Source organism: Lupinus angustifolius, chromosome LG02 (assembly GCF_001865875.1).
Source record: "Lupinus angustifolius cultivar Tanjil chromosome LG02, LupAngTanjil_v1.0, whole genome shotgun sequence".
NCBI classification, from domain to species: Eukaryota; Viridiplantae; Streptophyta; class Magnoliopsida; order Fabales; family Fabaceae; genus Lupinus; species Lupinus angustifolius.
This window is the reverse complement of record NC_032010.1, coordinates 24,463,108-24,491,097: the sequence shown is the minus strand read 5'-3', so window position 1 is coordinate 24,491,097 and position 27,990 is coordinate 24,463,108. Positions and strand designations below refer to the sequence as shown.

General features: G+C 33.7%; 4 protein-coding genes across 9 annotated transcripts; all 4 read right to left on the bottom strand.

The window, feature by feature from the left end:
• On the bottom strand, positions 50 to 8,791 carry LOC109342153 (histidine kinase 2-like). 5 transcript variants are annotated; one of them, XM_019580194.1, is made up of 16 exons: positions 8,680 to 8,791; positions 8,147 to 8,647; positions 7,932 to 8,026; positions 7,203 to 7,478; positions 6,235 to 6,684; positions 5,290 to 5,565; positions 4,679 to 4,848; positions 4,341 to 4,553; positions 4,053 to 4,239; positions 3,782 to 3,833; positions 3,464 to 3,693; positions 3,263 to 3,361; positions 2,487 to 3,151; positions 1,580 to 2,077; positions 537 to 1,293; positions 50 to 399 (listed from the first exon to the last, which is right to left on the bottom strand). In XM_019580194.1, the coding sequence occupies exons 2-15, from the start codon at positions 8,244 to 8,246 to the stop codon at positions 1,041 to 1,043; spliced, it is 3,564 nt and encodes a 1,187-aa protein (XP_019435739.1). In that variant the 5' UTR covers positions 8,247 to 8,647; positions 8,680 to 8,791; the 3' UTR covers positions 50 to 399; positions 537 to 1,040. The 5 variants fall into 5 exon arrangements, with proteins under 5 accessions (XP_019435739.1, XP_019435737.1, XP_019435741.1 ...); XM_019580192.1 differs by having other exon boundaries at positions 7,932 to 8,647; XM_019580196.1 differs by lacking the exon at positions 7,203 to 7,478 and having other exon boundaries at positions 8,680 to 8,789.
• Positions 12,221 to 15,359, bottom strand: LOC109342152 (OBERON-like protein). Of its 2 annotated transcripts, XM_019580191.1 has the most exons (4): positions 15,257 to 15,359; positions 13,495 to 14,614; positions 12,482 to 13,120; positions 12,221 to 12,451 (listed from the first exon to the last, which is right to left on the bottom strand). In XM_019580191.1, exons 2-3 carry the CDS (start codon positions 14,579 to 14,581, stop codon positions 12,504 to 12,506), a joined length of 1,704 nt encoding a protein of 567 aa, XP_019435736.1. In that variant the 5' UTR covers positions 14,582 to 14,614; positions 15,257 to 15,359; the 3' UTR covers positions 12,221 to 12,451; positions 12,482 to 12,503. The 2 variants fall into 2 exon arrangements, with proteins under 2 accessions (XP_019435736.1, XP_019435735.1); XM_019580190.1 differs by having other exon boundaries at positions 12,221 to 13,120.
• LOC109342151 (heat shock protein 90-6, mitochondrial) lies at positions 16,231 to 22,326 on the bottom strand. The gene is made up of 20 exons (XM_019580189.1): positions 22,173 to 22,326; positions 21,518 to 21,691; positions 21,353 to 21,426; positions 20,995 to 21,120; positions 20,825 to 20,918; positions 20,658 to 20,741; positions 20,428 to 20,571; positions 20,217 to 20,330; positions 20,034 to 20,093; positions 19,846 to 19,920; positions 19,650 to 19,754; positions 19,310 to 19,450; positions 19,131 to 19,223; positions 18,935 to 19,012; positions 18,277 to 18,531; positions 18,028 to 18,130; positions 17,636 to 17,810; positions 17,417 to 17,522; positions 17,214 to 17,303; positions 16,231 to 16,639 (listed from the first exon to the last, which is right to left on the bottom strand). The coding sequence occupies exons 1-20, from the start codon at positions 22,266 to 22,268 to the stop codon at positions 16,475 to 16,477; spliced, it is 2,352 nt and encodes a 783-aa protein (XP_019435734.1). The 5' UTR covers positions 22,269 to 22,326; the 3' UTR covers positions 16,231 to 16,474.
• LOC109329332 lies at positions 24,106 to 24,658 on the bottom strand. The gene has a single exon (XM_019563005.1). The coding sequence runs from the start codon at positions 24,584 to 24,586 to the stop codon at positions 24,224 to 24,226; it is 363 nt and encodes a 120-aa protein (XP_019418550.1). The 5' UTR covers positions 24,587 to 24,658; the 3' UTR covers positions 24,106 to 24,223.

Below are 27,990 nucleotides of genomic sequence, written 5' to 3'. Positions count from 1 at the left end.
ATTACATTAGGAAAACATAAGACATTGATTGCTACTTCTTTGATGTAGATTGAAAACTAACAAAATATAGATACATCATACATATATAATACTATGTAATTTAATAATTTTGCTTTACATGTTACTTATATATTGTGAGAGTTCAGAGATTTGTCATTTATTCCCATCTTAACCCCCCAAAAATGAATTTATGATGGCATGACTAGGACATTTGATCTATTTTCTACAAATGAAGAGAGACAGGAACATTATGTACACAAAAATGCAATTATGTCTTGTGTTGAACTCTTCTTGTCATGCAAATCAGTGATGATTAGCATGAATGACACTAGTCCAAGCAACATTGTCTTCCTCATACCCCAAAGTTATCAATGATTAATTGCATCTGAAATCAGCTTCCTGAGGGAGAAAAATGAGAGGAGAAAGGTATCAAGTGAATGATAATATAGATATGCAGCAGAAAAAAGGCTTGTGAGCACTGATATTCATATATTCAACACTTCTGAAATGAAAAGTTGTACAAAATGTGAACTTACTATAACTGCACAAGGCCATAGCTTAGATCCATGATGCTGAATTATCAATCTTTGATGCTCATGTTAGGTGAAATGATGCAGCTGCTAGATCGTGTAACGGAAAATGAGTAACTGTCAATTCAGTCCTCCGAGGATGAGAACATCATCACTCTTGTCATATAAGATTTGTTTGTTCTCATCAGTTTTGTCATATAAGATTTGTGTAACCAAATAAGACCTTGAAAGTTTTAAAATGACATCGCATTCGTCCTTGTAGGACTTAATTTGGGGACATTTTAAATGTTTCAGATTTAACTACATAATGTGATGGCATTTTAAACCTTTCACAGACTTATTTGGTGACAAATCTTTCAAGGACCCAACTACTGACACTTCCATCTTTGAAGGACTGAATTAACGGTTTAATCGATCAAAAATCGAGACTTGGCATGTCCATTGATTGCATACTAGAACATCAATGCGCTGATAATCAAAGATTATATAGATGGTAATGGTACTTCCACACTATGAACCAGGCTTAAAGAAACGACCCATTGCCATACAGAGCTGCTCTTCTTCAAATGGCTTTGACACATAGTCATCCATCCCACACTTTCTGCACTCTTCATTTGAATCTTGTGTTACATCGGCTGTCATTGCTAGTATCGGAGTGTGCCAATAAGCGATATTACCATACATCTCCGCTGATGCTTTCCCACGTGCAATTTTCTCATTTACCTCACTCTCTAGACTGCGGATTTGCCTTGTCACTTCAAAACTGTATCAAGATGAGCCAAGAATATATATCACAGTTCTTTTTAATAGCTACTTCATTGTTTTAGCAAAAACCGTTGTTTTGTGAGATTCATCTTATCAAGAAAAGGATGCAGATTGCGTAATTTACCATTTATCTTAAATATGCTTATTAACCATATGGCAAAACACTACTTAACAAGCATCACAAAGATAGATCATAATGCGTTGATATCATCTTAAATATGCCTCCATTTGCATTCAAAAGTCAGAAACAATCTAAAAAAATTTAGAATATGAAGATTAATTACCCGTCCATTTCTGGCATCTGGAGATCCATGAAACAAGCATCGAAATGATGTGGTAGCTTAAGCATATGTAGAGCAGCCCTGCCACTCTCCACACAAGTAACTAGTGCTCCATATCGTTGCAGAACACCTTCTGCAACTTTCCTGTTCACTGAATTATCATCAACCACCAAAATTCTTTTGTGCATTAATAAATTCCCAAGTTTTGATGCTCTCTTCCCTTTTGTTTGCCTCTTTTCAGCTCCAAGGGACTCTCTGAAGCAGTGACCCAAATAACTGAGCCAAAGAGGTTTTACTAGCACATCATCTACAACACCAATTGACTTGAGCTCATCACGTTCATTGGTGCTAAGGTGGGCGGCCAGGAGAAAAATCTTCGGAAACTTTATTGGGTCCATGTTGATGCCATTTTGTCTGTGTTTCTTGATGGTGAATAAGATACTATTTTCCTTATCCCAAACATCCTTGTCTATTAGAATCATGGCCAACTGTGTCAACATACTGAGGGAACAAAAAAATATAATAACTTAGTAAATAAAAACATCCAAGCAGTTAAAAGAAAATCTGATATGCAATTTGCTAGAAATAAGAAAAAATTCATGGTAAACATAATTAAGTTATGTTCTCTTTCTACGGGTACGATGAATGCATCTTAAAGCAACTACATTTGAACTCAAGCAATTACTAGATTTGAGGTGATGGTCAGTGTGAAAAGTATACTCCATTATCATTTTGCATGTCACTTATTTTGTTCTTTCTGCATTTCCCATAGAGCAAGTAATGCAGATAACTTATATTCTACGATCATTTGCTTATTTAATAAATGACTAGTTCACATAAAATATTCAAAGACACGTATTTGGGTAGTGATCTAATGTCAATAAAGAATATGAAAGCTTATACAAATTACCTCATGTTGCATGTACTAGGCACACAAGAGCATTCGGATTCGAGACTGGAAGTTACATCCACAGACATCCCTAATCTCTGCAGATAATATCTAGTAACCTGTGCTCGTACTTTTCTTCTATCTACCAACAACGCTCTCAAACCTTGGCACTGTGAAGCAAAAAGATTGCACTTCTGCCACTCTGCATCAATAGACGTGGTATCTCCTTTTCTGAAAGTTCCGGTAAATGAAAAAGTACTGCCAATTCCAGGATCACTTACAAATCCAATTTCTCCTCCCATCAGGTCAACTAGACATTTACTAATGCTTAGTCCTATTCCAGTTCCACCGTATGTTCGGGAGGTTGAACTATCAGCCTGCATAAAAGGTGTGAATATGCGGCTTTGTGCATCCGTAGGTATTCCTATACCTGTATCCTCAACTGTTACTAGCAGTTGAACCATTTCAGTGTCATCCATATTTAAGCTACCAAAGTTTTTAAAATTTTCCCAGCTTTGCCACCTCTTGCTTACGGGAAACCCACTTAATGTATTATATGTTCTGTTTGAGATGTCTTGATCCAAGTTTAAGCTTTCTCTTAGCACTTCATCCATACTATCAAGAGGGTTCTTCGCTTCACTCACCAGATGAACCGAGACTAATACATGTCCTTTATCATTAGTGAACTGAAATGCATGAAGTAAACTAATCAATAGAGATTATAAATCAACAATAGCATTCCTTTTCTTTATTATGATGATTTATTTTGAAGGTATTAATAAGGTCCTTCAGCAAACCTTGAGTGCATTGCCAACAAGATTAGTAATTATTTGTTGGAACCGTTTAGGATCACCAATGACAACTTCTGGTACTTGATTGGATGCATAAACAGCCAACTGAAGACACCCGAAAGAAAAGAGAATACAAGTTTGTGTGAAAATTGATATTTTATATTCAAATTATGGGAGGTGTAAAAGTAAGGTAGCATAGGATGTCACCTCAATTCCTTTCTCATTAGATTTGCCTAAGAAATGTGATAGAACTTCATCTAGAATAGCATGTGGTTTGAAAGCTGCAGCTTCAAGTTGAAGCTTTCTTGCTTCAATCTTCGCCTGATCAAGAACCTCATTTATCACCGATATAAGATCGTTACCACTCCTATGGGCAGTTTGGGCGTAGTCCATCTGTGTTTCGTCGAGGTCAGTGTCCATCAACATTTGCAGCATACCTGGGAAATGATTTGAAACAGTTGATGATTATTACCTAGTGTTGACAAGTTGGGATTATCTAAGATAGGATCAAATACTAGTAATTACCTAAAACACCATTCATCGGAGTCCTGATCTCATGTGAAACGGTTGCAAGAAACTACAAAAGGGTAAATCAAAGCTTGAGATCAAGGCAGGACTATCATTTTTTATCATGTAAAAGGTTACATAACAAATGAGAAATAATTCTGATGCTGAATGATGATCATCATATGAAAATCTAAATATGAATTTTGTATGAGAATTCACATTATCATTACTATCACTCTAACAATAATATTGTATAAGAGAAAGCAAAGATACCAGAAATATACAGCACCTGAGATTTTGCCACATCCGCAGCTTCAGCACGAACTTTCAGCTCCCTCATTTTACGATAGTCATCCTCCACTTTTGATATTCGATTTATTGCTGCATAAAAAATATGACCGAGAAGCAAAGTAATAACAAAAACCCCCACAGATGAACTTATTGCTGTCCAGGGTAATGGAGGCCACAGCTTGAACCTGAAAAGTGAAAGGGAAAAGGAAAACAAATTGGCAATTGTGATCATAAGATTTAATTTTTACAGACATAATACGGAAATTTCTTTTGTATGAAGCAAAACCTGCAGTGCATCTCATGTTTCCGTAGAGGATCCCCGAAATCTAGACTGCTTATATGTAGTAGGCCAGTATCAACAACATCAGTACCGTACATTGTGATAGGTGCAGATACATTGGTTGTATCATAAACATTGACAACAATGGTTTGCTTGCTGGCAAGTTGATGCAGAAGCTTCTCCACTAGTGATGGAACATCATAAGATGCACCAAGGTACCTTCGGGCCAACACACACGTTACATTGAGTTTGGGGGCGATAAGAACACAATGCAACTTATATTTTCACTGGTAGAGTAATAGACAATATGTCATAAAAGTTAAGCAATAATTAAATAAAATTACCCCACAGTAGCTTCAATACGCTGCTCCACTGTAGCATATAGAGGAAGATTTGTGTTATAGACAGCAAATGTAAGTACGACACCTAGGTGATTGGACTTTAGTAGTTTAAACGGAGATGTCAGAACCCCCTTTCCTGATGCTCTTGCCCGCAAAATATTCTCCCGATCCTCCTGTATGACAATTCAATATATACTCTTTTAGATAACCAGACAAATGAAGAATTTAATGAACATTTCTATAGATAACAACTCCCAGTCTTATTTCTTCTTAATCTATCATTGAGATGACTATAAATATACTGAGTAGGCTAAAAAAGCAGGTGCCACCAGACCTTAGACTCTTAGAGTTATCTCATTGGTTTTGGAAAGTGAAATTCCTATGTGTAGTTGCTTTTGTTTTCCCAAAGTTGAATTTTCATCATTCAAAATAAATTACGTAAGATTCAGTGTAGAGTGTAAGGTCCTAGTTCAAACATTCAACTCCGTGTAAATAAAATACATATTATAAGAACCTTCACAGGAATGTAGAAGTACCGGTTTCGGCCATTGCCTCACAATTTGCTTAGAAAAGGAGAATTGTGTTAGTAGGATAGCAAGGTAAGCAACTCATACCTTCCCTGACATCATGTCAATAGATACAATATGGGAAACTGTTTCTTGAGCAAATATGACTGGTGCATATTCATCTTGCACGGGTGCCGGATCCAAATTTTCTGGAATACAATCTTGGACTAGAGCTTCATTCTCAGTTTCCATTTTTTTAATTGTCCACCCGTGTTGATTCTCAAAATGCATCCTATCAGAGTGGAGAACTTTCATAGCATAAGCAACGCCACTAGTGAGTGGTCTTTCAAATGCTGTACTCTCTGTATATTCTCCAAATATTTTCTGCAGTGAAATAGGACCTCCAATGTCATTTTTACTTACTCATCCTTTTTGTATTGTTTCCTCCTAAGATGGATAATATTACAACAAGAATAATACTTAAAGGACGGAGAGATGAAGATGCGTAAAGCAAACATGGTTTGAACTTGACCTACATCCATGCAACTTTCACACTCATACAAACCTTACTCTACTACACCTAACCCAATATCACATTACAAGCCATATCATAATTATAATGAAACGAGGAATGTTAAAGCTCGATTTGCACTTGGTTCATCTTTTGTGTAAAAATCAACAAATACTCAGAAAAGCAGCCACAGAGTTGATATCAATAACAGGGAAATAATGTTACGTTGTTGCATAATGCTGTCAAATATGTTTCGTGTAGTATACTCAGTAAATGCACCTAACGAAATCAACCTATCACTTTTATTAGTATCTTCCTTTAAGATTCAGTTTTGGCAACTTAACTATGACACAAACCTGTCAGTTAGATTTATGTTAAGATAAATGAATGACTGAACAAAAAACTAATGACAAGAAGAAATGTAAAATATTTGATATTGATCTTGACTAATTCTGCATATAATGGAATAGGAATAGTGATTAAGAAAGAAATAAAAAAGGCAAAGCCATAATATGTGAATAGATGGATGTTGAATACACTACCTGGTTGATTGCAGAAGGATGTTTATCATGGTGAAAGGTAGATACAAGAATAGCCAGGGCATGAACGTGGTTCATGCTCACATTGAACTGATCTTGCAGCATACGAGCTCGCTCATCACACATGTTAGCAAGCAATTGTTCTCTTCTCTGCATAATGTTCATATTTAAGTGCCAGAATAACCAAATGGACCCAACTATTCCAAGTGATACAAATATAACTAAAAACTTTTTCCTCCACCTCCCAGCACTCTTTGAAGGAACACGAACAAAATGTTGCAGCTTCTTTTTCTGAACAACCGATTGTCCCAGCCTCCATAATAAACAGAAGCCAGACAACTTGAAGGACATTATAATTCCTATCAGGACCCACCAGCACCCTTTAACCAACTTTGATGAGGTCAAAAGATCCTTAATTTCACAGACTCGCAGTTTGCATGACTGCACAATGTTCTGCAAAGTCAAAATAATCCCAAATTTCAAAATATTCTGCAAAGCCAGAATGAACAAGGAAATTAACTAAACTGTGGATGTATGTTTCAGATAACCATTTAGGGACCACATATTTTCACAATTACTGCACAAGCTTAATTCCGAGTCTATGAAGTATAGTCCGCAAGATCACAACTAACTGGAGAAATGGATCGGCATTATAATATTTTTAGCCAATAGGTTAAATGAGTAGTTCCATTTATCAAAGATGATACTTATAGATTTACATGTTGCATTATAAATAGTTTCATTTCTCACCTATCACAACAAACTTAGCAGTTATAAGCGGAAATGATACGAGGAAGTTTAAAGCTCAGTCACTATATCATGATCCCTTGTATAGGTTGAGAGGTTAGAAACGGTTATAATAAGTTAGGCTACAATTCTTAGGTACCATCTATTTGAGAAGAATCAACATTTTAAACTACTAAACTGAGCATAACATATACATTCCTTAGATTTAGTAAAGTGCTCTCTACCAATCCAGAAAGCAAATAATTAACCAAATTGAATGAAGGTGCAGAGTTTGAGGCCAACGCTACATGTTTTTTCAATAGGAATGATAATTCAAGCCTTGTCGGGGCACAATCATCAGGAATTGGGCATTGTTCTATGGGTTCTACAGTGTCTGCAACACAGCTATGCTCCTTTTGTAACTCCGGATTCTCTGGACAAATTAACTGTGATGAAGTGCTGAGTATGCCACTGCTTAACAGCATTTGTAGTCTTCTTTCATCAATACAGTGGGACGAAATCTGCATTTTAGGCTACTAGTTAAAACTGTCTTACAACATAAGGTGACCCTAGAAAAACAAATTCAGTAGTGTTATTTGAACAACCAGATTTAACTACTTCTCTTACAACAAATCAAATTATTTCTATCTCTCACTTTTCATCTTTTATCTTTACATGTATCTCCAAAAACTCTTCTAAAAATCAAAGGACACGCTGTCACAATTTAATTGCAAAAAGAACATTATTGAAACAAATCAGAAGAGCGCAACTTGTCACATTATTTTACATTTTTTTAACTCCAAATCAAAGTTATCCATGAACAAATAATGCTTAACAGAGAGAACATCTAGCATAGAATAGACTACATAATTATCCAACTAATTTAAGGTTCTAAGCAGAAATAACTGTGCTCAACAACCATAATTTAAAACCAGAAACCTATAAAACTAAGAGTGGCAGAAAGTGCATATCACCTTATCAGATCCAGAGAATAAAGAAGCCAAAGCATGAAGCTGCTTCTTGCTGACATTATAATGATCTAGCAAGATCCTATCTCTCTCTTCACAACCTGCTTCATTTTCCTTGCCCATCAAACACTTACTATTGAAACTCAACAAAAACCAAACACCTCCTATAGCCGCAAGACCAAAAATCAAGAGAAGCAAGGGCTTCCTTCTACATGTCCTACCAGAATTTGACCCATGCAAAGGCTCATTTGCCTTCAAAGACTTCATACTTTGTTGTTGCAATCTTCCATTTGAAGCATAAAATCTTCGATTCAGTGACATCTTGTGCCAAATTTACTAACTTGTCCTCACAAAATGTCTTGAAGAGTCAAGGTAAAGCCACAGTGACCCAGCATGATTGTTCAACTTGTGAGCAAAAATTGAAGCAACCCCAGAGAACCTTTTTTTCAGAAACCCCCTCTAGAATCTCATAAAGGTTGATGCTTTATGATATTTTCATCACCAAAATGGAAAATTTGCATGAAACCCAGGTCATACATATCTCAATGAACCAAGTGGTCCAACCTTTGTATCTAAGTTGGTACAAACCAGGTGGGGCTAATAATGTCACACACCACACAAAAAGACGAAAAAACAAAACCAGTTTTAGAGAGATAACTATGTTATGTGTGAATGAGGAATGATATAATGAATCCTTGTTGTTTTTTCTACAACAAATTGTTCTGGGGAAACATAAGTGTTGAACAACAACAACGACAACCTCAAAACTCAAACATTATTGTTGCAAATAATGCTGATATTTACATAACCCACTTTTTGTTATTACTTTTTCACAAAGTTAATGTCTCTCTCTTCATTAGCTAGTTGAATATGTATCATGATTATCTCATCATCTGGTAGGGAAGGTTTAAACAAAAGTCCAACAACAAAAAACATAGCATTTTATTAATATCAATTATTATTTTTATTATTACATTTATTTAATTGTATTTTGGTGTTTTGTTGTTGATTTTAGAAGTAGAGGGTGATTGAATGATTAAAGATGGGATGAGTGCAGAATAATGAAGGATTTAAGTAACACAAAAAAACAAATAGAGTCAGAAGAAGTGCTTCTGCTGAAAATAGCTTTTACTTATTTCAAATTATGAAAGACATTCTTCTCATACACTATGTTTCAAAATATTTCTTCATTGTCATATAAGTATCCTTAACCTTGCATGATTGGTTATAGCTTTGTTATAAAATTTTAGACCGATTTAATATGTATATACGGACAGCATAAGTATTTTTTGCATTGTCAGTCAATCATGTCATTGATTTATTAACTACCATTGACTCTCAACTAGAAGTAATGCAAATCAATGATATATAAAATGTTGATAATTACACGTCAATACACAAATTTTAAACTATATTTAACTAATTAATTGGTCTTGCTTCTTATTTAATTGACTTGGAAGCAACAAGATGAGATTGCCTAGAAGGAATTTTGGTGGCAGACAATTTCAATGACAATCATGGAATAAAACCTTTTCACCAATATCGGATCTTGAAAATAGTTAGCCTCTTCAGACATTTATTACCTTAGGATAGTCTATGCATTTTTAATATCAAATACATCTTTATAATTACTTATCTAGAATTATTTTAAATATTTCAATACAAGTTTGAATTATTTGGATATGTTAAACACATTTTATGACATAAAAATATGTAGTTGTTTATTTTTATCTTTCGTCTTCCATTTTGACCTCATATTTTCATAACTTACTAATATAATTATGTAATCAATAAGATTTTGTTTGGTTGGAGTAAAAAGTAAAGGAATGAAAGAAAGGGAAGAAAAATAGTTTTTTTCCATAATTTGATTTGCATTCAATGAAAGAGAACAAAGAAAAGTGGTGAGATTCATGCCTTTATCATTTTTTCCAATATTGGAAGAAAAACTAAGTAAAGAAGATTAGTGAGTACTAACTCAATATACATTTAATAAAATTCATATTTCATATTAATCACACCTATAAATATCGCTAATTTCCTAAAATTGCCAAAAACAACAACACATTCATGTCAGTATTTATTAATAATAATTATGTTATTTATTCTCTATTTTTTTTTCATTTTCTACCATATCAAATAACTAAAAAATATTCATTTTTTCTTCTAAACTTTTCTTTTCTAAATATTTATTTCCTAAAACTTTCTTCTAAAAATGAAAGTGTAAGAGATGTTTCTAACACCTATAGAAGAAGGGTTTACCGGTTTAGCAATCCCCAACTTGTATGTTTGTGTTTCTAATATGATACTACATCTAATGTTTCTTGATATATAATTATATGTGTATAGTCAAAATCCCTGCAATAAAGTGATAACCAATATAAATTATTGGATAATAAAACAAATTTCAAAAATACATCATAATGGAAAAACATAAAAAAAAACATTATCATGATAAATATTGTAAAAGGACTCTATACTATAATGATTGAACAATTAGATTTCATTATTTCTATGTTGACATAAATTTTAGTTAACCTTAATCTAGAAATAGATAAATAATAGGATGTTCATGTGGGAAGTGCACTACTTTATGCTTTATGTGTAGGCACAATAATTACAAAATCCAGTTGTATATGGACCCACCAAAATGTCTATTATTCTCCCTAGGGAGATTTGTCTTCAAGAATATGCATTTCATGCCTAATTATTCCACCTAAAGAACAATGATCAATTCATTAATAAAGAAGTATAGTTTATATGTAAATTTTTACAAGTAGCTAGATGAAACTTTCATTTGATATTGTAGAAGAAAAACACTTAGATGTAGTTTTACTAATGGATGAAAAATATTGGTCTTCTTAAGTTGTTTATGTACCCAGATTCAAGAAACTTCTCAACCTAACAAAGGTAAAGTAATCAAAGAAATATGACAAGTATAGGGAATTATACATAAAGCATAAAGTATAAGTTATTAATCATTAGTTAGAGAGTAAGATTCAAGGTGTCATGACTGCTGTCTTAATTATTTTTTAAAATAAAGAAATGTCAAAGCATACTTGACACTGGTTTTCAATTTTTTTTATATGTTTCATTTTTTAATTTAAGTTTTTATATTTATAAAATTATTAAAAGTAAGGTTTAAGGTAATGATTGTCATCTAGGAGTTTAATGAGTGTGCATATAAAAAACTATGTAACATGAATATGAAATAATATATATACAATGTTAATATAAAAATTTATACAAATTCAATATATTATTTAACATTCATTTCTATACATGGTGCTTTTTGTATAAATGATGTGACAGTACTTTTCAAAATAATTATTACGGATTAAACCAAAATAATAATTATGAACAATGGACAGATAATATATAAATGATTAAAAAATTTGGTAAATAAGATACATTGTCCTTGAACGAACTGATAGTTTTTGTTTTATAGCAGCTGGCTAGTCTACTACAAGTAAAAGTTAAATATTTGAAGAGTAAAATTATTTAGTTTTGGACCTAAATAATAATTGGTATTGCATGATTGTTTTTTCAATCTTGTACCAACATCAATAAATGTGATCTTCTGAGTATTCTTGGTGAATAAAAATGGACAAGTAAATGAAAAGAGGGAGAAAATGATAAAAGAGGAAGAACATTATATTATAAATTAGTTGGCCTATCTATTTTCCTGACACACAACCTTGTCTTGATAGGGACCATTGCTCTGCTGGTTTTTTGTCCACAAAACTTTGTTACTCTTAGCTTCTTAATACTACTCATGTATTAAAGTTTCAGCAAAATATACTATTTTGGTCAAGTTACTTCATTTTTTAATTTTAGTTTCTGAACTTAATTTTCATTTAACTAAAGTGACTTGAAAACACCCATGACCTATGGATTCGTGATTCTTCTCAAAATCCTCATTCCTAATTGCCAAGTGCTGAAGAACTATCTAACTTCTCACCCATTCCATTCATCATTGTTTCTCAACAATTCTCACACCAAAGCTCTTTCATAAGGTGCCATGGAACCAGTGTTGCTTTGACATTTGACAACAAGGTTCCACTTCAAACACCAACTTCCTTACCTAAACGGCCCAGCATAGAACAATGATGTACCAAACACAGCTCCCATGTCAAAATAAGGCAAAAATTTCTTACCTTTTTGCTGTAATGTTGTGCCATTTTATCGACATAAGAAAACACTATTTTTATGGTGTCTCCACTTACCATTTATCTAGCCTCTAGTCCTGATCCAACTCACAAGACTTGATAAAAAAGACTAGCTCATCACAATGATAATTATATTAATCAACTAATTAAAGCCCACACTTTAACCAACACATACATAATGTATCACAAAAGCATACATTTATACAAACAATCCATGGAGCAAGCCTAGTTCCAAACTGGTTTTAAGCCTTCTTTACTAGTACCTCTTACATCTACAAAGGCTTTCACTCTCTTGAACCTAGTAGAATTAAATTAGACTGTCACTTCATCAATTGTTCAACATGGTGATGACATAGCTATATATATATATATATATATAATGTAAAAGATTATAACATACAACAAGCGGTACTCATGGATTTGATCGGAAAGGGTGGCAATCATTGGATTGACTATCTCCCTTGGGAGGAACATTATAGAGAAGATCATGGATTTTGGAATACATCAGCATTGAAGAAGGGTCACCACCACTACTGCTCTGTGATACACGAGAACTCTCCTGCATTTTGATCTTCTCATACAGATATTGCTTCTCAGCCTCAGCCTCACTTAATTTTTGTTTCAAATAGTTGTTAGTATACTCTTCCTCTGATTTATCTGACTTGGCAAGGGCTATCCTCTGGAGCCTCTCAGCCTCTCGTTTAGCCTCATTAGCCTTCAATTGGAACATCTCAGCCTCAGCATTTTTAAGCCTCACAATTCTCTCCAGCTCTTCAATCTGTGACTTCTTTTTTTGCCTATCCAGCTTGAGTTCTGCTGCTTCTCTCGCCTTATCTGCTAATTCACGGTCACAAGCTTCGAGAGTCAGACGCGCCTTCTTGAACATTCTCATTTTTTCATCAGCTACCATTTCCATCTTTCTTATAGCCTCCTGTACCACTTCTGCAATTCTATTGCATGCCTCCTGTGGAGCAATCAGCCTTTCACTTTCTGCATTTTCCAGGCTCTTTGGAGAGTCCATCTCAAGCTCTTTATCCAGGAAAAGATTTGGTTAGCAGCCAAACATCACAAGTCACAATTATAGCATTAACGTGATTTCTCTAATTATTGTACTTATTTGTACACCAACATTTTGGTCCCAGATGAATCAAACTTTGGGAATACAACGATAAAAGCACTACGTGAGGTTGGCGATCTAGACCAAAATACATCATGTTAGGTGAGGTTGCATGGATGCTAACTCTAGAATTTTTAATTGTCATCCTTTTAGGCATGATCAAATATGATACAGAAATGAAATCCATTAAATGCCCTATTCATACTACTTATATATATAACCAAAGACTTATATCATGGGAGAAATTGCAAGACTACAATTTGTACGAAAGCTAGATAACTAGTACCTTGAAAAACCATCAATATTGCCCTGCAGGCTGCCTTAGCATCCACTTTTCCACTATTCAGTTTTCCCTTCAGATCATCACACTTCCAAAATAGTTTCCTCCCTCGCGTGTCTTTACTACCATGAAAGATCCTACTAACAAAATCGAGTTCCCTCACTAAAGCCTCCCCATCCCATGATGGCGCACAATGCTGGAACACATCTTTGACCCAACCCAACAGTTCTGAAGTCCTACTGCATGCTTGACACCTGAAAACCATTTCACTTGGTCCTACTCCACTCTTCACAGAAGGGCCCATGCAAATAAGTTGCTCACGAATGGCACAATCTGTATGAGTCCAATGAGAACACAAATCACATCCAATCCAGCGGCAAGTATTAACTTCAAAGTCAAACTTGCTGCAGATTACACACATGCAAAGATTGCAGAAACCATTATTGTTGGTGCATGTTTCACATGTACAATCATCAGCTGGGAGCTGGTTTTGACAAGCTATGTTTCTGCATCTCTTATACACAAATATCTCAATTAGGGAAGTCTGTGATAGACTGATACTAGGATGTAAGAATCCCTGAATTCCAGTATTTATGGCAACAAGGATTTCAAGCTGCACACGATGAGCTCTAATCAATGTTTTGGCTGTTAAATCAGATCTACTCTGAACAAGCTTCTGCAAAATGAAAAACTCCTCTCTATGCTGTGAGCCGTTACCTCCCTCTAGGATAACTCTAAGTCCATTTTTTAGCTCTTCCAGAAATTCTTCAGGTAGGTGATGCATTTTTTCACAGATTATATCAACTTTTTCTCTTGCAATGTCCTGGAGACTAATCTTGTCTGCACTGGAAACACGGCGAATAACTGACTGCTCAGGGATATCAATCTCAGTTTTTCCATTCTCCATCTTCTTCACTGCAATTGCATTACCAGTAGGCCATGTTTCTCGAGAGCTTGCACTTTCAGTTGGAGATTCATGTAGATTGTCAGAGTTCGAACGAGGTTCCTCTGGAGAAAGACGAGGATCAGAAGAAACTAGCGATAGAGAAGTTTGAAGTCCTCCAACCCGTGATTGCTGACGCGGAGGGAGCATTTTTCTGTCAAGGCTTCGGGTTCAAGTTAGAGCCTGGCAACATATCAATGAAAAGATTTCCTTCATCAATAACTAGCACATGTAAATATATACATTATATACCACCATACATGACCATCACATCTTATTTGCTATGCTAAAAAATCGGAACTCGAGAAAAGTTATAGCCTTTCATCCTCTGCCCCCATTCAACACAAACCTCTAAAATAAAAAGGCGAAAATAGGCGGCATGGCCAACATCAGCAGGTAACATGTGTCATACTAATGGTTGACATGGCCGATTGTGATTCTAACAGGGACTAAAACCAAAACAATAAACTAAAGTAAGGACTAAAGACTAAGGAGCAAAATTGGGAACTGAAGTCAAATTTGCCTATATTTTCAGGCACTAAAACATATTTAAGCCTAAATAAACAAAAAAATTCAACCCTCACAAAAAAAACTGAAGAAGCATATATTTTCATAATCCATACAAGATCCAAAGAAGTTAAAGGTTGAGAGCTATATATGCAGAAAATCTGATTATCGCATAAGAAAAACATGTTATAAAAAATGAAAGTAATTATTGAGTTGAAGTAATAAAGATGCAAGTTAAAATATAGAAATTGATGATGTTTGAGACACAGCTTAATTGAAATTCATCAAAAATAAGTGAAAATGGAGAAGGAGACTCACCGTCAACGATTGTTGTGTGTATCTTCACGCATCAAATTTGAAGAAACGAAAGGGGTTTAGGTCAAAATAACTACGGATATTTTTACCATTTTGCCCCTATTTGGTTCCACGGTTTGAACCGGTCAACTTTTTTGGGTCTAATTTTCTTGCGTTGGAAACTACGTGCTTATCTCACTCATTCTCATTTAATTACCATTTTCAAATAAGATATACTAAAAATATAAAAATATGTCCTAAAATTGTATTACTATCCTTATACATATTTGATATAGAATAATCTAAGTCAATTCAGCGTATCATTTAATAATGCAAAACTTTATTAATAACCATGTTTTCATTTATAAGATACAAACCCAATCTGATAAAATGAAAAACAAAATCATGTTTTAATGCTATGAGCTTTTTTGGTAATTAAATGAAACAAAATGGTATATTTTTCTTTTACAAGATTAGAGTGAAAAGTAGAATGTTAGCATTTCTGTCCAACTAAGAAACCAATTAAATTGAATTGAGCCGAATTGAAAAGATCAGTTTTACTCATTAGTTCACAATTTCTAAAATCAATGATGCAAACATGACTAGAATACTATTTTTTTTGCATTATTTAGTCCAACCCAATTGTCAAAAACGTTCCAAATGTCACTCATAACAAAACTTGAGTTGAGTAGTCTTCTTTCCCCCACAAAGTTCAGAAGTTCAAACTTCAATGATTGATTAAACTATATATAAAAGATCATAATTATATTTTATAAAAGTACACTATAAATCTCGTTTCCATGAAACACAATTACTTATTTGGGTTGCTTTGCTCCTCAAGAAATTAAACATGTAAATCACCTTCAAAATTATCAAATATATTTTATAAGGGTCTGAATGGAGCTTTAGTCCAGTAATATAACACAATCACAAGCCACCGGTTCAACCAATTGACCAATTTAACGCGTCATGTTTTTCTGATAAGCAAATATATTAATGAGCAAGTGCATTGTCAACTTCCATGGAATACAATGAATCCAAATCACATGAAACCTTTCCAAAATAAATTAAAAACTACTCAAATGTCAAATAGTGGATATCTTAATTACTTTATACCACGATGAAAATGATCCATTATCCCATATTGGAAATGTTCATCAAAAACAAATTTAGCCTATAACCAGGCATTGAAATGTAGAACTCTATGGGGGAAACAAAAAAATCTTCAATAATATTCCCTTCTCACTTGTTAGAACCAGCTTCAGTAGATTCAACCACCTCAGCTTCTACAATTTCTGGGACATGATGGGGCTGTGGCTGTGGCTGATTAGGAGTTGACCATTTACCACCAAGAGCCAAACCCATCATCTCATATATCTTTCCTCCAAGCTGTGCTGGATTATCAGGCTGCATACCAAACAAACAAATTTAGTCTAAAGATGCATGTTCAGAAAACTGAGTGCTAAAATTGATTACAATATGGAACATTTTTGCACCATAATTCTATGTCATCAAAAATAGAGAACAGAAACCGACCAACTAGGAGTTGATCCTTTGGTGTAAGATCCACTAGATCTCAGGTATCGTATAAGGCCAAAGGTCAAATAATATAGCTAGTTGAATGAGGTGAGATTATATCTAAAAGCCTATAACTATATATAGCTAATTGCACAACTAGCTAAATTTATCAAATGAGTTAAAGGGACAAATATCATATTGGCTTGTGGTAAAGACTGTAAAGAGCGATAATGTGACTGGGAGAGCTTGTAGCAACAAGCTTTAGAAAGATGCAATCTCCATTTGTATAGTTCACCAACAGCTCCATAAGTTTATTGGGCGAGTCAGTCAGTAAGAAGCTACAGTGACAATCTATCAAATAAACTATAAGTTTGTCATGCCAAATACATGCAGCCTAATTTCACAACGAAACTTTAATGACTTCAAAAACGATTGATATTATTAAACCATGAATGAACTTTACCGTGAAACCACTAGAAACCAAAGCTGCGTCATACAGAAGATCAATAGCTCTGAGGGCATCCTCGTCATCGGGGTTTGTTTTACATGCAGCCTGAAAGTTAAACACTCAATAGTGTTACCATTATTTCAATTTGCAAGTTATTATATCACTACACCTATTGCTTAAGGCAAATTAAAGAAGTGGAGATACTCCATTTATCTTACATCCAAGTTCCGGATGATAGGGTGGTCAGGGTTGACCTCAAACACCCTTCTGCTTCTCATGAATTCCAAGCTATTGGGGTCACCCATAGTTTGTGACTTCATTAACCTACAGCAAATTCAATCACATTAGACGCATTATTTAATTTTTCATGATACACAGTTTTTTTTGCTTAATTCATAATACATGATTTTTAATATTTGAGAGAAAAGAAAAAGCACCTTTCCATGTTTGCAGACCAACCAAATTTTCCTGACACCAGAACACAAGGTGAGGAGCTAAGTCGGTTTGAAATTTGCACATTTGCAACTTTATCACCCAAACGTTTCTTAATCCAATCACAAGTTTGGCCAAATTCCTGCTTAATTTCCTTATCCTTTTCCTCGTTCTTTTCACCTGCAGAAACAACAAACTACCTTTAACAAATTTGAACAGTAAAAAACTAAACCATGAATCAACACAATTGTCAATAATGATGAGTGTCTAAAAAGAGATAGTAGTACTACCAAACACTTCGTCAATGACCAAGATGAGTGTTTGTCAAAAGTAGCATAATCCAAAACAAATAATCAGAAAGGAGCATAAAGAAGGGAGAAGTCAGGTAGAAGCAAACCTATATCGAGGTCTTCCTTGCTAATATCAACAAAATTCTTTTCCTTGTATGATTTAAGGTTTTGAACGGCAACCTCATCAATTGGGTCCACCAAAAACAGCACCTGAAAAAGTTATATCACAAAAAGATCAATATTCCTATACAACAACAACCAAGCCTTATTCTTGATGTTTAAATATTTCCTAATCAATATGCATAGGAATTAACAAAAATACAACGTAAGAAACTCTAATAAAAACAAGCTTATACTTCAAGCTCCTTCTCCGCAAGTCTCTCCAAGAAAGGTGTGTTCTTTGCACTAGTCACGCTGTCAGAGGCAATGTAATAGATATCCTTTTGATCAGGTTTCATATTCTCAACATATTCGTCTAAGCTGATCAGTTCTTCCTCGCTTTGGGATGAGAAAAACCGGAGCAAAGGAGCAATGCGTTTGTGATTTTCACGGTCTTCAATACAACCCAGTTTCAAGTGTTTGCCAAAGTTATCCCAGAATGCCTCATAGTCCTGCATACAGAACACAGCATATGGTAAATCACAAATGGGAAACATGTCATCCCTTCCATGAAGATAAGTGATATAGAAAGGATCTAAAAACAAATGAGTAAACTACATACAACTTAAAGGTGTCTGAAATGAATCCACCTTAAGGCTATCATAGTTCTATAATTTAGCAGTTAAAATGAGTAAAAATATATACAAATTAATCATTATGTATCCACAGCCATTGGTGTTCATTTATATTACTGCATCTCGTGTATGCCTGTAAGAACTTGTGAAGCAAGCCATCACTCCACTTAATACATAGTCAGGACACATTAACAAGAGAAGTCACAAATTTTAAACAAAAAGTATTTTTTTCTCCGCTCTCTGGTAACCGAAAAATATTCTGAATAAGTTAAGAACATACCCCTCTGTTATCGCTCATGGATATCCCCAGAATCATGTCAAAAGCCTTTCGAACTAACCGTTTCCTCATAATTCGCACCTTCAAGCACAATGTAGAAAAAATTAGGCCAGAAGATGAAACTCTGACAATTTATAGATGCGTCAGAGAAAATTCTAGGCTTAAACTTTAAATACTTGTCCATGCCCGATATACTTACTATGCGGCTCTCTTGAAGAATTTCACGTGACACATTGAGGGGAAGATCATTAGAGTCAACCACACCCTTGACAAAGCTTAAGTATCGAGGGAACTGTTAAAGCAAATAACATATTAGTGTGGGATAAAATTAAGAGAACACCACCCTGGTACTGGTAGTATACAGTAAAGTGCTTATACCAGTTCTCCATCGAAGTCATCTGAAATGAACACTCTCTTCACATGAAGTCTTATATTCTTGGTCTTGGGATTGATTATGTCATCCTTCCCTGAAGGAGCAACGGCAGGTACATAAAGTACAGACCTAAATTCTACCTCACCCTGCAATAAAAAACATCACCAACACATGTCTATTAAAACAACCACCAGTTTATTATCTGCCAAAGTTAACACTATGAATCTCACTTAAATAAAACTTGAGGGCATCAGGCCAATTTTGCCACCTGATCTGTGAATTCAGATTACCAAATACAAAAACAGACCAACCATGATGCCAGCTGTGACGATAACAAATCCTTACCTCTGTGGTAAAGTGTGACGATGCTAAAGGTTCCAGGTATTCATTAAAGGTATTCTTGTAAAACTCATTGTAGTCCTCCTTAGTGACTTCTTTCGGGTTACGAAGCTGCACAAATATTGATATCCCTCAAATCTCTGTTCAAGAAATAAAAATCAGACTGAAGCACAAAAATGCAATTGGAAATCATAAAACTCACCCAGAGTGGTTGGGTCTCATTTGTTAGGTCCCAATCCCAATAACGCTCAACAACTGTCTTAGTTTTCTTTTTCTTCTGCCATAAAGTGCCAGAGTCATTAATCAGAAATAAACATGAGCAGATAAACAATTGGACATGTGAGAAATATATACTTGGTTCAGTTTGACAGCAGAACAATCAGATATTACCTCAGTCTTCTCATCTTGGTTATCCGTCTTGGCTTCAGCCGGATCTTCCTCAACCTCCACCTGACATGACCCCAAAATAAGTCAATTGCACTATCTATTTTCCAGAGGTGGGCAAAATTAATTCGAGACAGAGAATGTGGTCATAAATCATACTATCAGCTTAAAAAGATCTTATAGACATACTTCTTTTGTGTATCCCTTTTCCTGCCAAGTGTATATCGGGAATGAGACAAATTGTGAATAATTTTTGACAAGCTTTTGAATCCGCTCTGGATGAGCAAAATCTTTGGCATCCCTCTGAAAGTAAGAAAGCAGGCAAAATACACAATGTAAGCTAAGGAATAAAGAAAACTAAAAATCACCTAAACTTCCAAAAATGGAACCATCAACATACCTTCAGATGCAGAGTAAGGCGGGTTCCTCTTGGAATCAACTTCTCAGGATCTGTCTCCTCAGAAATAGTATATGAGCTATCATTTGCCTCTCCCTCCCAAACATATTGTTTATCAGATTTTGGACTCTTGGTTGAGACAACCACCTATGGAGTATGGACCCAAAAAATGTGTGACTACTGGATACAAAAAATTTAAACACTTCAATTTTTACTTTTACACAAATGCATACCCGATCAGCAACCAGAAAAGCAGAATAAAATCCCACACCAAATTGACCAATTAAGTTGTTGTCACCCCCAGCATCCTTGCTATCCTTTTAAATGATACACCTTTGTCAGCACAGAAGATATATAACTGCAGAACAAAAATAAAAACAATAAAATCATAAGGCGTTACCTTTAGAGCCTTCAAAAACTTCGCAGTTCCACTCTGAGCAATAGTACCAAGACAATCAACAAGTTCTTGCCTAGTCATACCGATGCCTGTATCACTGCATAAAACAAAACTTGCAGCGCCAGCTGAATAAAAAACATTAATCAAACACTAATTATAGCTATTTCTCGTACGTAATTGTGATAATTCCGTTATCTTTATCTCCCTGAATCCGGATATCAAAGTCAAGTGTTTCTTTCATTAGTTCGGGCTCTGTAACACTTAGAAACCGCAGCTTATCCAAGGCATCACTTGCATTGCTGAAATACACAAAAATGCAAAAAATATTTAGCATCCAATTGATACCAAAGATAAACATAAACTTCTACGTTTGGTTTTTTGAAATCCCTTTTAGAAAAGTTCATCCGAAACAAAAAATAGAAACTTAAATAATAAAGCATAAATAATTTTTTTCCCCAAATAGGTGTTTCAAGACAAGAAACAAAAATTACTCAAAGATCAACATGAGCGATAGTCTGATAGAATATATACCTAATAAGCTCTCGAAGAAAGACTTCCTTGTTACTGTATAAACTGTTAACAATGAGGTCCATGAGCCGACTAACCTGCCAATGACAAATATCATCCAAAACCATGTTCACAATATTGATATAGGATTATCCACATACATTGAAGGTGCAAAAAATGGGCATGTACCTCGGCTTGGTACTCGTATCTCTCAGCCGGTGGGGAATTGGAGGCAGAGGATTCTGCAGCAGTTGATTCATATCGCTTGCCTAAAAACAAATCCCTTCTCAAGTCTACCTTATTTGTAGATTTCTCTGAGGTTAAGACAGAATAACACCTAGAATTGGTGTCATTATCAGCAACCTGCTCATAACAAGAACATCATACTATTACTTCACAAAAACACAACAAAACAATCATTGGAAATTGCAACATATATTATCCTAGCATCACAGTTACACTCGAAAAGGACATGATATGTTATAGAGTGAACACTCAATTTGGACCTCAAACTGAACAAGAAATAACATCATTTGAAATAATTGAGAATTAATTTGTGTTTTCCATAATTCGAGGGTGAAAGCATAATAGGCGTGTGCTCTAATTTTTGAGATGATAATGATAAAGTAATAATAATAATAATAATAATAATAATAATAATAATAATAATAATAATAATAATAATAATAATAATAATAATAATAATAATAATAATAATAATAATAATAATAATAATAATAATAATAATAATAATAAGGTGTGAGGGATTTATGAGTTGAATTGAAAGCATAATGGAAATGAGGGCGAATGAAATTGTAGTAATAATGAATGAATGAATGAATACCGAAGCGATGTGAGAAGAAGAGAGTGGTCGGCGAAGCGGAGTGGCATGGCGGAGGAGGGCGGAGAGAGAGGAGCAACGCCGAGAGAGTCTGTGCATGATGATGATTGAGAATGAGAAATGATAGTTGATCAATTGAAGTTCAAAGTAAGTAGGAACTAGGTAGGGTTTTAGAAGGGTTTTGCTTATCTTTCAGAACCTTCTCGATCCATCTCGTTTTAACCTCTGGGCTTTTTGTTGGATCGGCCCAATCTTATCATCCTATCCATTTCTCATTACAACCTTATTTAAAAACAATTACAGTTTAAAATATACACATGGTTAATGTAAAGTTTTTTATATTGTCAATATACCAATAATTTGTATTATTTTTGTTTGTTTGAGAGTCAATGATGATTAATATACGAACAGTAGATAATTTATTGACATTTGTTATGTTCTTTGTCATTGTGAAGTTATAATGGTATGTTTTGATTATTATGGCTATGAGTCAGCTCTTGTTCGATAGAGAGCAGCGTTTGTGTTAAATCACATTCTTACAACTCTGGATTATCTACTATGGAGAGCTGATCCATTTATCAATTCAGCCTAATCACCTTGAAGTCTATTTGTGGGGGAATGAAAGTGGAAGACCTTATCTAACACAACTCCTTCGTTCAATATTGTTCAGTTATCAATAAGGTGTTGATTTAGTGGTATAAGGCCACATTGGATTCTCAATGTCGAATGTCCAATTTTAGGAAACAATACTTGTTGAGGGGGATAATCACGAATCTCAAAAGAGATTAGTTCTTTACCAAATAGGTTATAAGTATTATTGATAGTACCCAAAAAAAATACTCATACTTAGTTTCTTAATTCACTTTTTTGGTTTTTTATTCATGATAGGATATAGTATTGTTATGGGCTTGTTTGTAGCTGGAGTGGGTCCTTTCCTGTTCTATCTCATTTTAGTTGTCTCCTTTTTGTTTTAAGGCTCTATTAAAATGTGTTATTAATTATGATTAATTATTAAAATATTTAATTTTAAAAAATAAAAAAATTCAATACTTTTTTCTTCTAATCAGTTATATCAAATACACATAGAGTATTACATTTTTTTAAGATAACAAGCATTCCCATTTGGTTGGGGCTATTTTTTTATGAGTATTTTTTGTAAGCCTAAGACCATCTCTAATGATAAACAACTTTTTTATTTTTATTTGGGTCTCATACATTATTTTATAATTTATTATTATTATAACTCCTCATGAAATAAGAACAACATCTATTTTTTCTTCACAATGACAAACATTATTCTTATTCTTGTTTGGGTCCCAGAAGAGCATTTACATTTTTCCCCTAACATCTATGTCTTTCGTCACTTTCCTTTGGTTAAGAACAACCAATAGTTGTTCTTATTTAAGAACAAAAGTAAGGAAATAAGAACAATACAAGTGGAGATCAAAGTAAAAATGTTTTTATTCCATTAAGAACAACCACTGATTGCTTTAACTTTGTCTGCTAGCCCTTAATCTATTAACTATATTTTTTTTTTAAAAATGTGGCTTTTTTAACTAACTAAACAAAATATATTATCAGATAAACCTCATATAAGGTTTGATTGTTGTTGTATAGTTAAATAAATATGTAAGTAATTAACCTATCAATGAAATAACCTATTTTTTTATGCTTATTCAAACATAATTTACATGTATAGCAAAATAGTAACAATGAAGTGAAACTCTGTTAAGATACGTGTTCATGTTAGCAGGTTTGACTGTTTTTTCAAGCCAAAAGTACATCTAAATAAAATTAAACATCCAATATGTAACAGATCTTAATTTCATATTCGACCAAAACAAAAAGAAACCTCTAAAATATTATTATTTTTGTTTAGAGGTAAATATACAATTACCCAGTTCATATCTCATTATTCAAATAATTAAAAAAAACATAGCCATACAAAACCTCCTTAATTGATTACTGGTGCAAAGTGATGGAGAACATAGGCTTATTAATTATAATGCACATATATATAAAATGATTAAGTAATTATGCATAAGTGAACATATTTACAGATGAAGTGAAGTATCAACTTCTGAGCTATCAAAATTTGTTGATGTTGATGCAACTTTCTTAGGCCATGAATTCAAGGATGGTGGTGGTGATAACTTCATGGTGTTGTGATCACTTTTCTTGCTTGTCAAGTTGAGCCCAAGAGAAAGAGAATCATTAAGACTTGGCCTATGTGGTGGATCCATCAACTTTGAGTGTTGTAGAGAGTTTTGTGATGAAATGCTACTATCATGTGATAGCAATCTAACAAGTTGTTTCCCTTCTCTCCTTTCTTTCACTTTCTCTAACTCTCTAAACCTTTGTTGAAGAAGAGCAATGGAAGAGTTCACACTTCTAGGATCATTATTTTGCCTACCCATTTGCCACTAGTGACTAAAATTTCAATCTTGTGCCTTATTTATTAGTCACCAAGGTGTGGAGGTGGTGATGCATATCTAATTATATTGATCTCTCGTACTACTTACCAAATTCAACATACCACGTATCGGGTTAAACCTTCTGATAATAATAGTAATAAGTAAACCATGTAATAAAATTGATACCATAAAATCATGATATAAAAAATGGTCATGTGTGTCACACATTCTACTAGTCACTTTAACTAGTAAAAATTGTTGATTTATAATATATGAAGTAATTATAAATTATATTTTCTCCATGAACTAGAGAGAATGGCACATTGAGTAATATAGAATGTGGGGCACTATATGTTATACATCCTAGTTTGACATGTAGTAATTTGGAAGTGGTATATAATAGAGGAGGTGGCATATGAATGAGATCATCATTTTTCACTAATGGGTACATGTTCCACTTTTTTATGTCTCATTGTATTTTAACCCAATTGGAAGTTGCCTTCTATTTGAAAAGAAAAATCACAAGAATATAAAGTAACTTTTTATGTTATATGGTAGAATTTGATTGACTTAATACATGAAGACAAGATTTTTTAGGGACAGGGGATCCTCTTTCCATTTTTTTACTATCGATTATTATATTTTTGCATTTGGGTCCTTTTATCTGATTCCACATGATAGCAACATAGACTAGAATCGAGTGAATTTGGCAAGATGCCAAAGAGGTGGGGTTAAAGGGTTAGTTTATGTGAGGGCAAGGTTGTAGATGTGAGTCCAAAGGAAGTTTTTGAAGGAAGAAAAGGTTAAGAGGAAGTGTCCAAATTGATGATGCATAGTAGCATTTGGAAGGGAGTGTTGTGAAGAATAAATGGTTAGGTAATGCTTATCTTGGGCATGTCAATTTGAGGCACTGTTTGATTGAGAGAAAATGGTACATCTTTGTTTGATCTTGGATGCTATAATACTATTTTTTTAATTAAGTTTTCAATTGTTGAATGATTCAATCTTGTTTTGGAGCTCTAAGTGGGAGGGTCATGCTGTTCAAAAGAGACAAAAGGATTTAAGAAGGAATATTTTTTGGACTTTGCCATCAATGATTAATTAGTCATGTATACACTCTAATCATTTCTAAATTGTAGTCCATGTATTGTTGATTGTATAGATTATAGACTCACCAATAGTGTGCCCTTTGTAGTTTTATCAAAGTTTTATGAGTTTCATTTTATCAAATTGAAATGAAAGGGAGATTGACTCATTTGTTTGATTTTATCTCATTTTTATGTAATTTGGATTTGATTTTTGAATTTATATGTTAATCATCATTAACTTTCAAATAAAATTAATACAGATCAAGTAGGGATGATGTGCCGGCAGTGTAAAAAACTTTACACTAACAATGCATACATTTTAAACTCTTCATTTTTATATGATGAAAACCATGTTAAGAGAAATAAGATGGTACACAAGTTCAATTTTGAAGTGAAATGAAATGAAATGACAGACTTATCAATCCTGAAATATATTTGTAAGATGATTCTAAAATTTCTATCTTTCATTTATTTTTCTTCAAAATTCAACTTGTAAACAAACCATCACGCATCATCTATCACTTACTTACTTACTTGAAGGTGTTATATTACTACAATTTAATAATGTTTTGTTACTTTACTCTACCCTTCACTTTAAGCTTCTAATTTGGACTTCCATCTTAAAATCGAAGGGGGAAATGCATTTTCAAATTTTATCTTTTATTTCTTTTTTATACCCTTTTGTGATTGTGTTAGAATTTGGTAAGAGTCATGAAAATGAAAGCTTTTTGATGAATCAATAAGTATATGAAAGAAAACTTAGAGAAAGAAAAATAAGAAACAAAGAATGATAATATTCTCATTGAATGATTGAATTCTTATTAAAAAAGTGAATGAATTGAGTGAATGATAGCTTACAATGAAAGTAAACTATTTATACATGGAAAGTAAACCATCTATCTTGACAGAAGTTTAACCAACCAAATCAACCATAATGGATGAAAGAGAAAAAAATGGATCTTAATATTGATCCTAATATGATGCATAATGAAGAAAAATACACACTAAAAATAATGTTGTGTGTTTAATGAGAGAGATATAAAAAATAGAGTATGAATGAAATAAAAGATAATTGGTGGTTGAAAAGTAAAGTTGATAGTGCTTTGAAAGACATGACTCTTAGTAAGCCAAATAGTGCACAAGAAGCACATTCTGAGATACTTGATTGTATGAATAACGACTACTGTAAACTCCTCCAAAACTAGATAAGACATACATAAATCAGATTGAAAAGTGTCACACACTTTTGCTAAAGTATTATGACTCATGTCTAAACATCAAATGTATAAAGAAGCTTTCTTGCCAAATCTTTCTCTATGTTTACAAGCTCTTCACCGTATAGTTTTTGCTCAAATACCCAAATCCAAATTCTTGCTAAAGACAAATTCCAATAAGAACAAGGCTAAACGTGTTGGCAAACACATAGACAACCCCACCAAGCAGCCATATACAAGAGAATAACCGCCAAACCTGATGTGTATGAACAACTTTGTTCACTTGTAGGGCATCCATCTTTTCTAATATGAGTGAAGAAGGACCAACAAGAGGGTTATGTTAGAGGGTTGTCAAGATTCGTCGACAATAATAACTCATACACCTCATGCAATCATGCTTTTCATCAAAGATGCCTCAATCCTCCTTTGGAAACTGAAAGTATTCCACCTGATGGTGATAATACATTACTAAATCAAGAAAAAGAACTACATGCCATCATGGTCGTTTGTTGAAATTTGTTGTATGTAACAAAGTTGAAACTTAATTGGAGAATATAAAATGCCAATGTTGTAGCCTTGAAGATGTAGGTCTTGTATGTTTCCAAGCTCTTCTTGTCAACGACAGCACCTCTTCCTTTGGGTGCTTCTTTCCAACCTTGGATTTCTTCTCTTGGTGATGACTTCTCCAATGGCTTCTTCTTAGCTTTGGGTATTGAGATGGGGAAGAAGAACCACAATCTTCTTTATTGTAATAAGAATCATAATGATTCTTTGTTGAATCTTGGAATGATGGAGTCATAAGCGGAAACTAACAAAAAAATAACTATGATTTGATACCATGTTAAAATTTGGTAAAAGCCATGAAAAATAAAGTTTCTTGATGAATCAAGAAGTATATGAAAGAAAGCTTAAAAAAAGAAGAATGAGAAACAAAGAATGAAAATATTCTTATTGAATGATTGAATTCTCATTACAAAATTGAATGAATTGAGTGAATGATAGCTTACAATTAAAGTAAACTATTTATACGTGGAAAACAAAACTTAACTAACTAAAACTAACTCTAATTATAATTAGCCTAATACAGTATCAACCAAATACCAAA

Bases quoted from the DNA above. Each gene is read 5' to 3' on its own strand.
- LOC109342153 (XM_019580192.1), bottom strand. From the start codon at position 8,246: ATGTCACTGAATCGAAGATTTTATGCTTCAAATGGAAGATTGCAACAA. The intron at 4,849-5,289 runs GTATGAGTTGCT...ATTGTCATACAG, and splicing joins TTGACATGATGTCAGGGAAG to GAGGATCGGGAGAATATTTT. The intron at 1,294-1,579 runs GTAATTAATCTT...ATCTTGATACAG, and splicing joins CAGATGCCAGAAATGGACGG to TTTTGAAGTGACAAGGCAAA.
- LOC109329332 (XM_019563005.1), bottom strand. From the start codon at position 24,586: ATGGGTAGGCAAAATAATGATCCTAGAAGTGTGAACTCTTCCATTGCT.
- LOC109342151 (XM_019580189.1), bottom strand. From the start codon at position 22,268: ATGCACAGACTCTCTCGGCGTTGCTCCTCTCTCTCCGCCCTCCTCCGC. The intron at 19,921-20,033 runs GTAATATCTGAT...ACTTTATGGCAG, and splicing joins ACCAAGATGAGAAGACTGAG to AAGAAAAAGAAAACTAAGAC. The intron at 19,224-19,309 runs GTATAAGCACTT...TTGCTTTAACAG, and splicing joins ATGACTTCGATGGAGAACTG to TTCCCTCGATACTTAAGCTT.
- LOC109342152 (XM_019580190.1), bottom strand. From the start codon at position 14,581: ATGCTCCCTCCGCGTCAGCAATCACGGGTTGGAGGACTTCAAACTTCT. The intron at 13,121-13,494 runs GTACTAGTTATC...TCCTGGATAAAG, and splicing joins AATATTGATGGTTTTTCAAG to AGCTTGAGATGGACTCTCCA.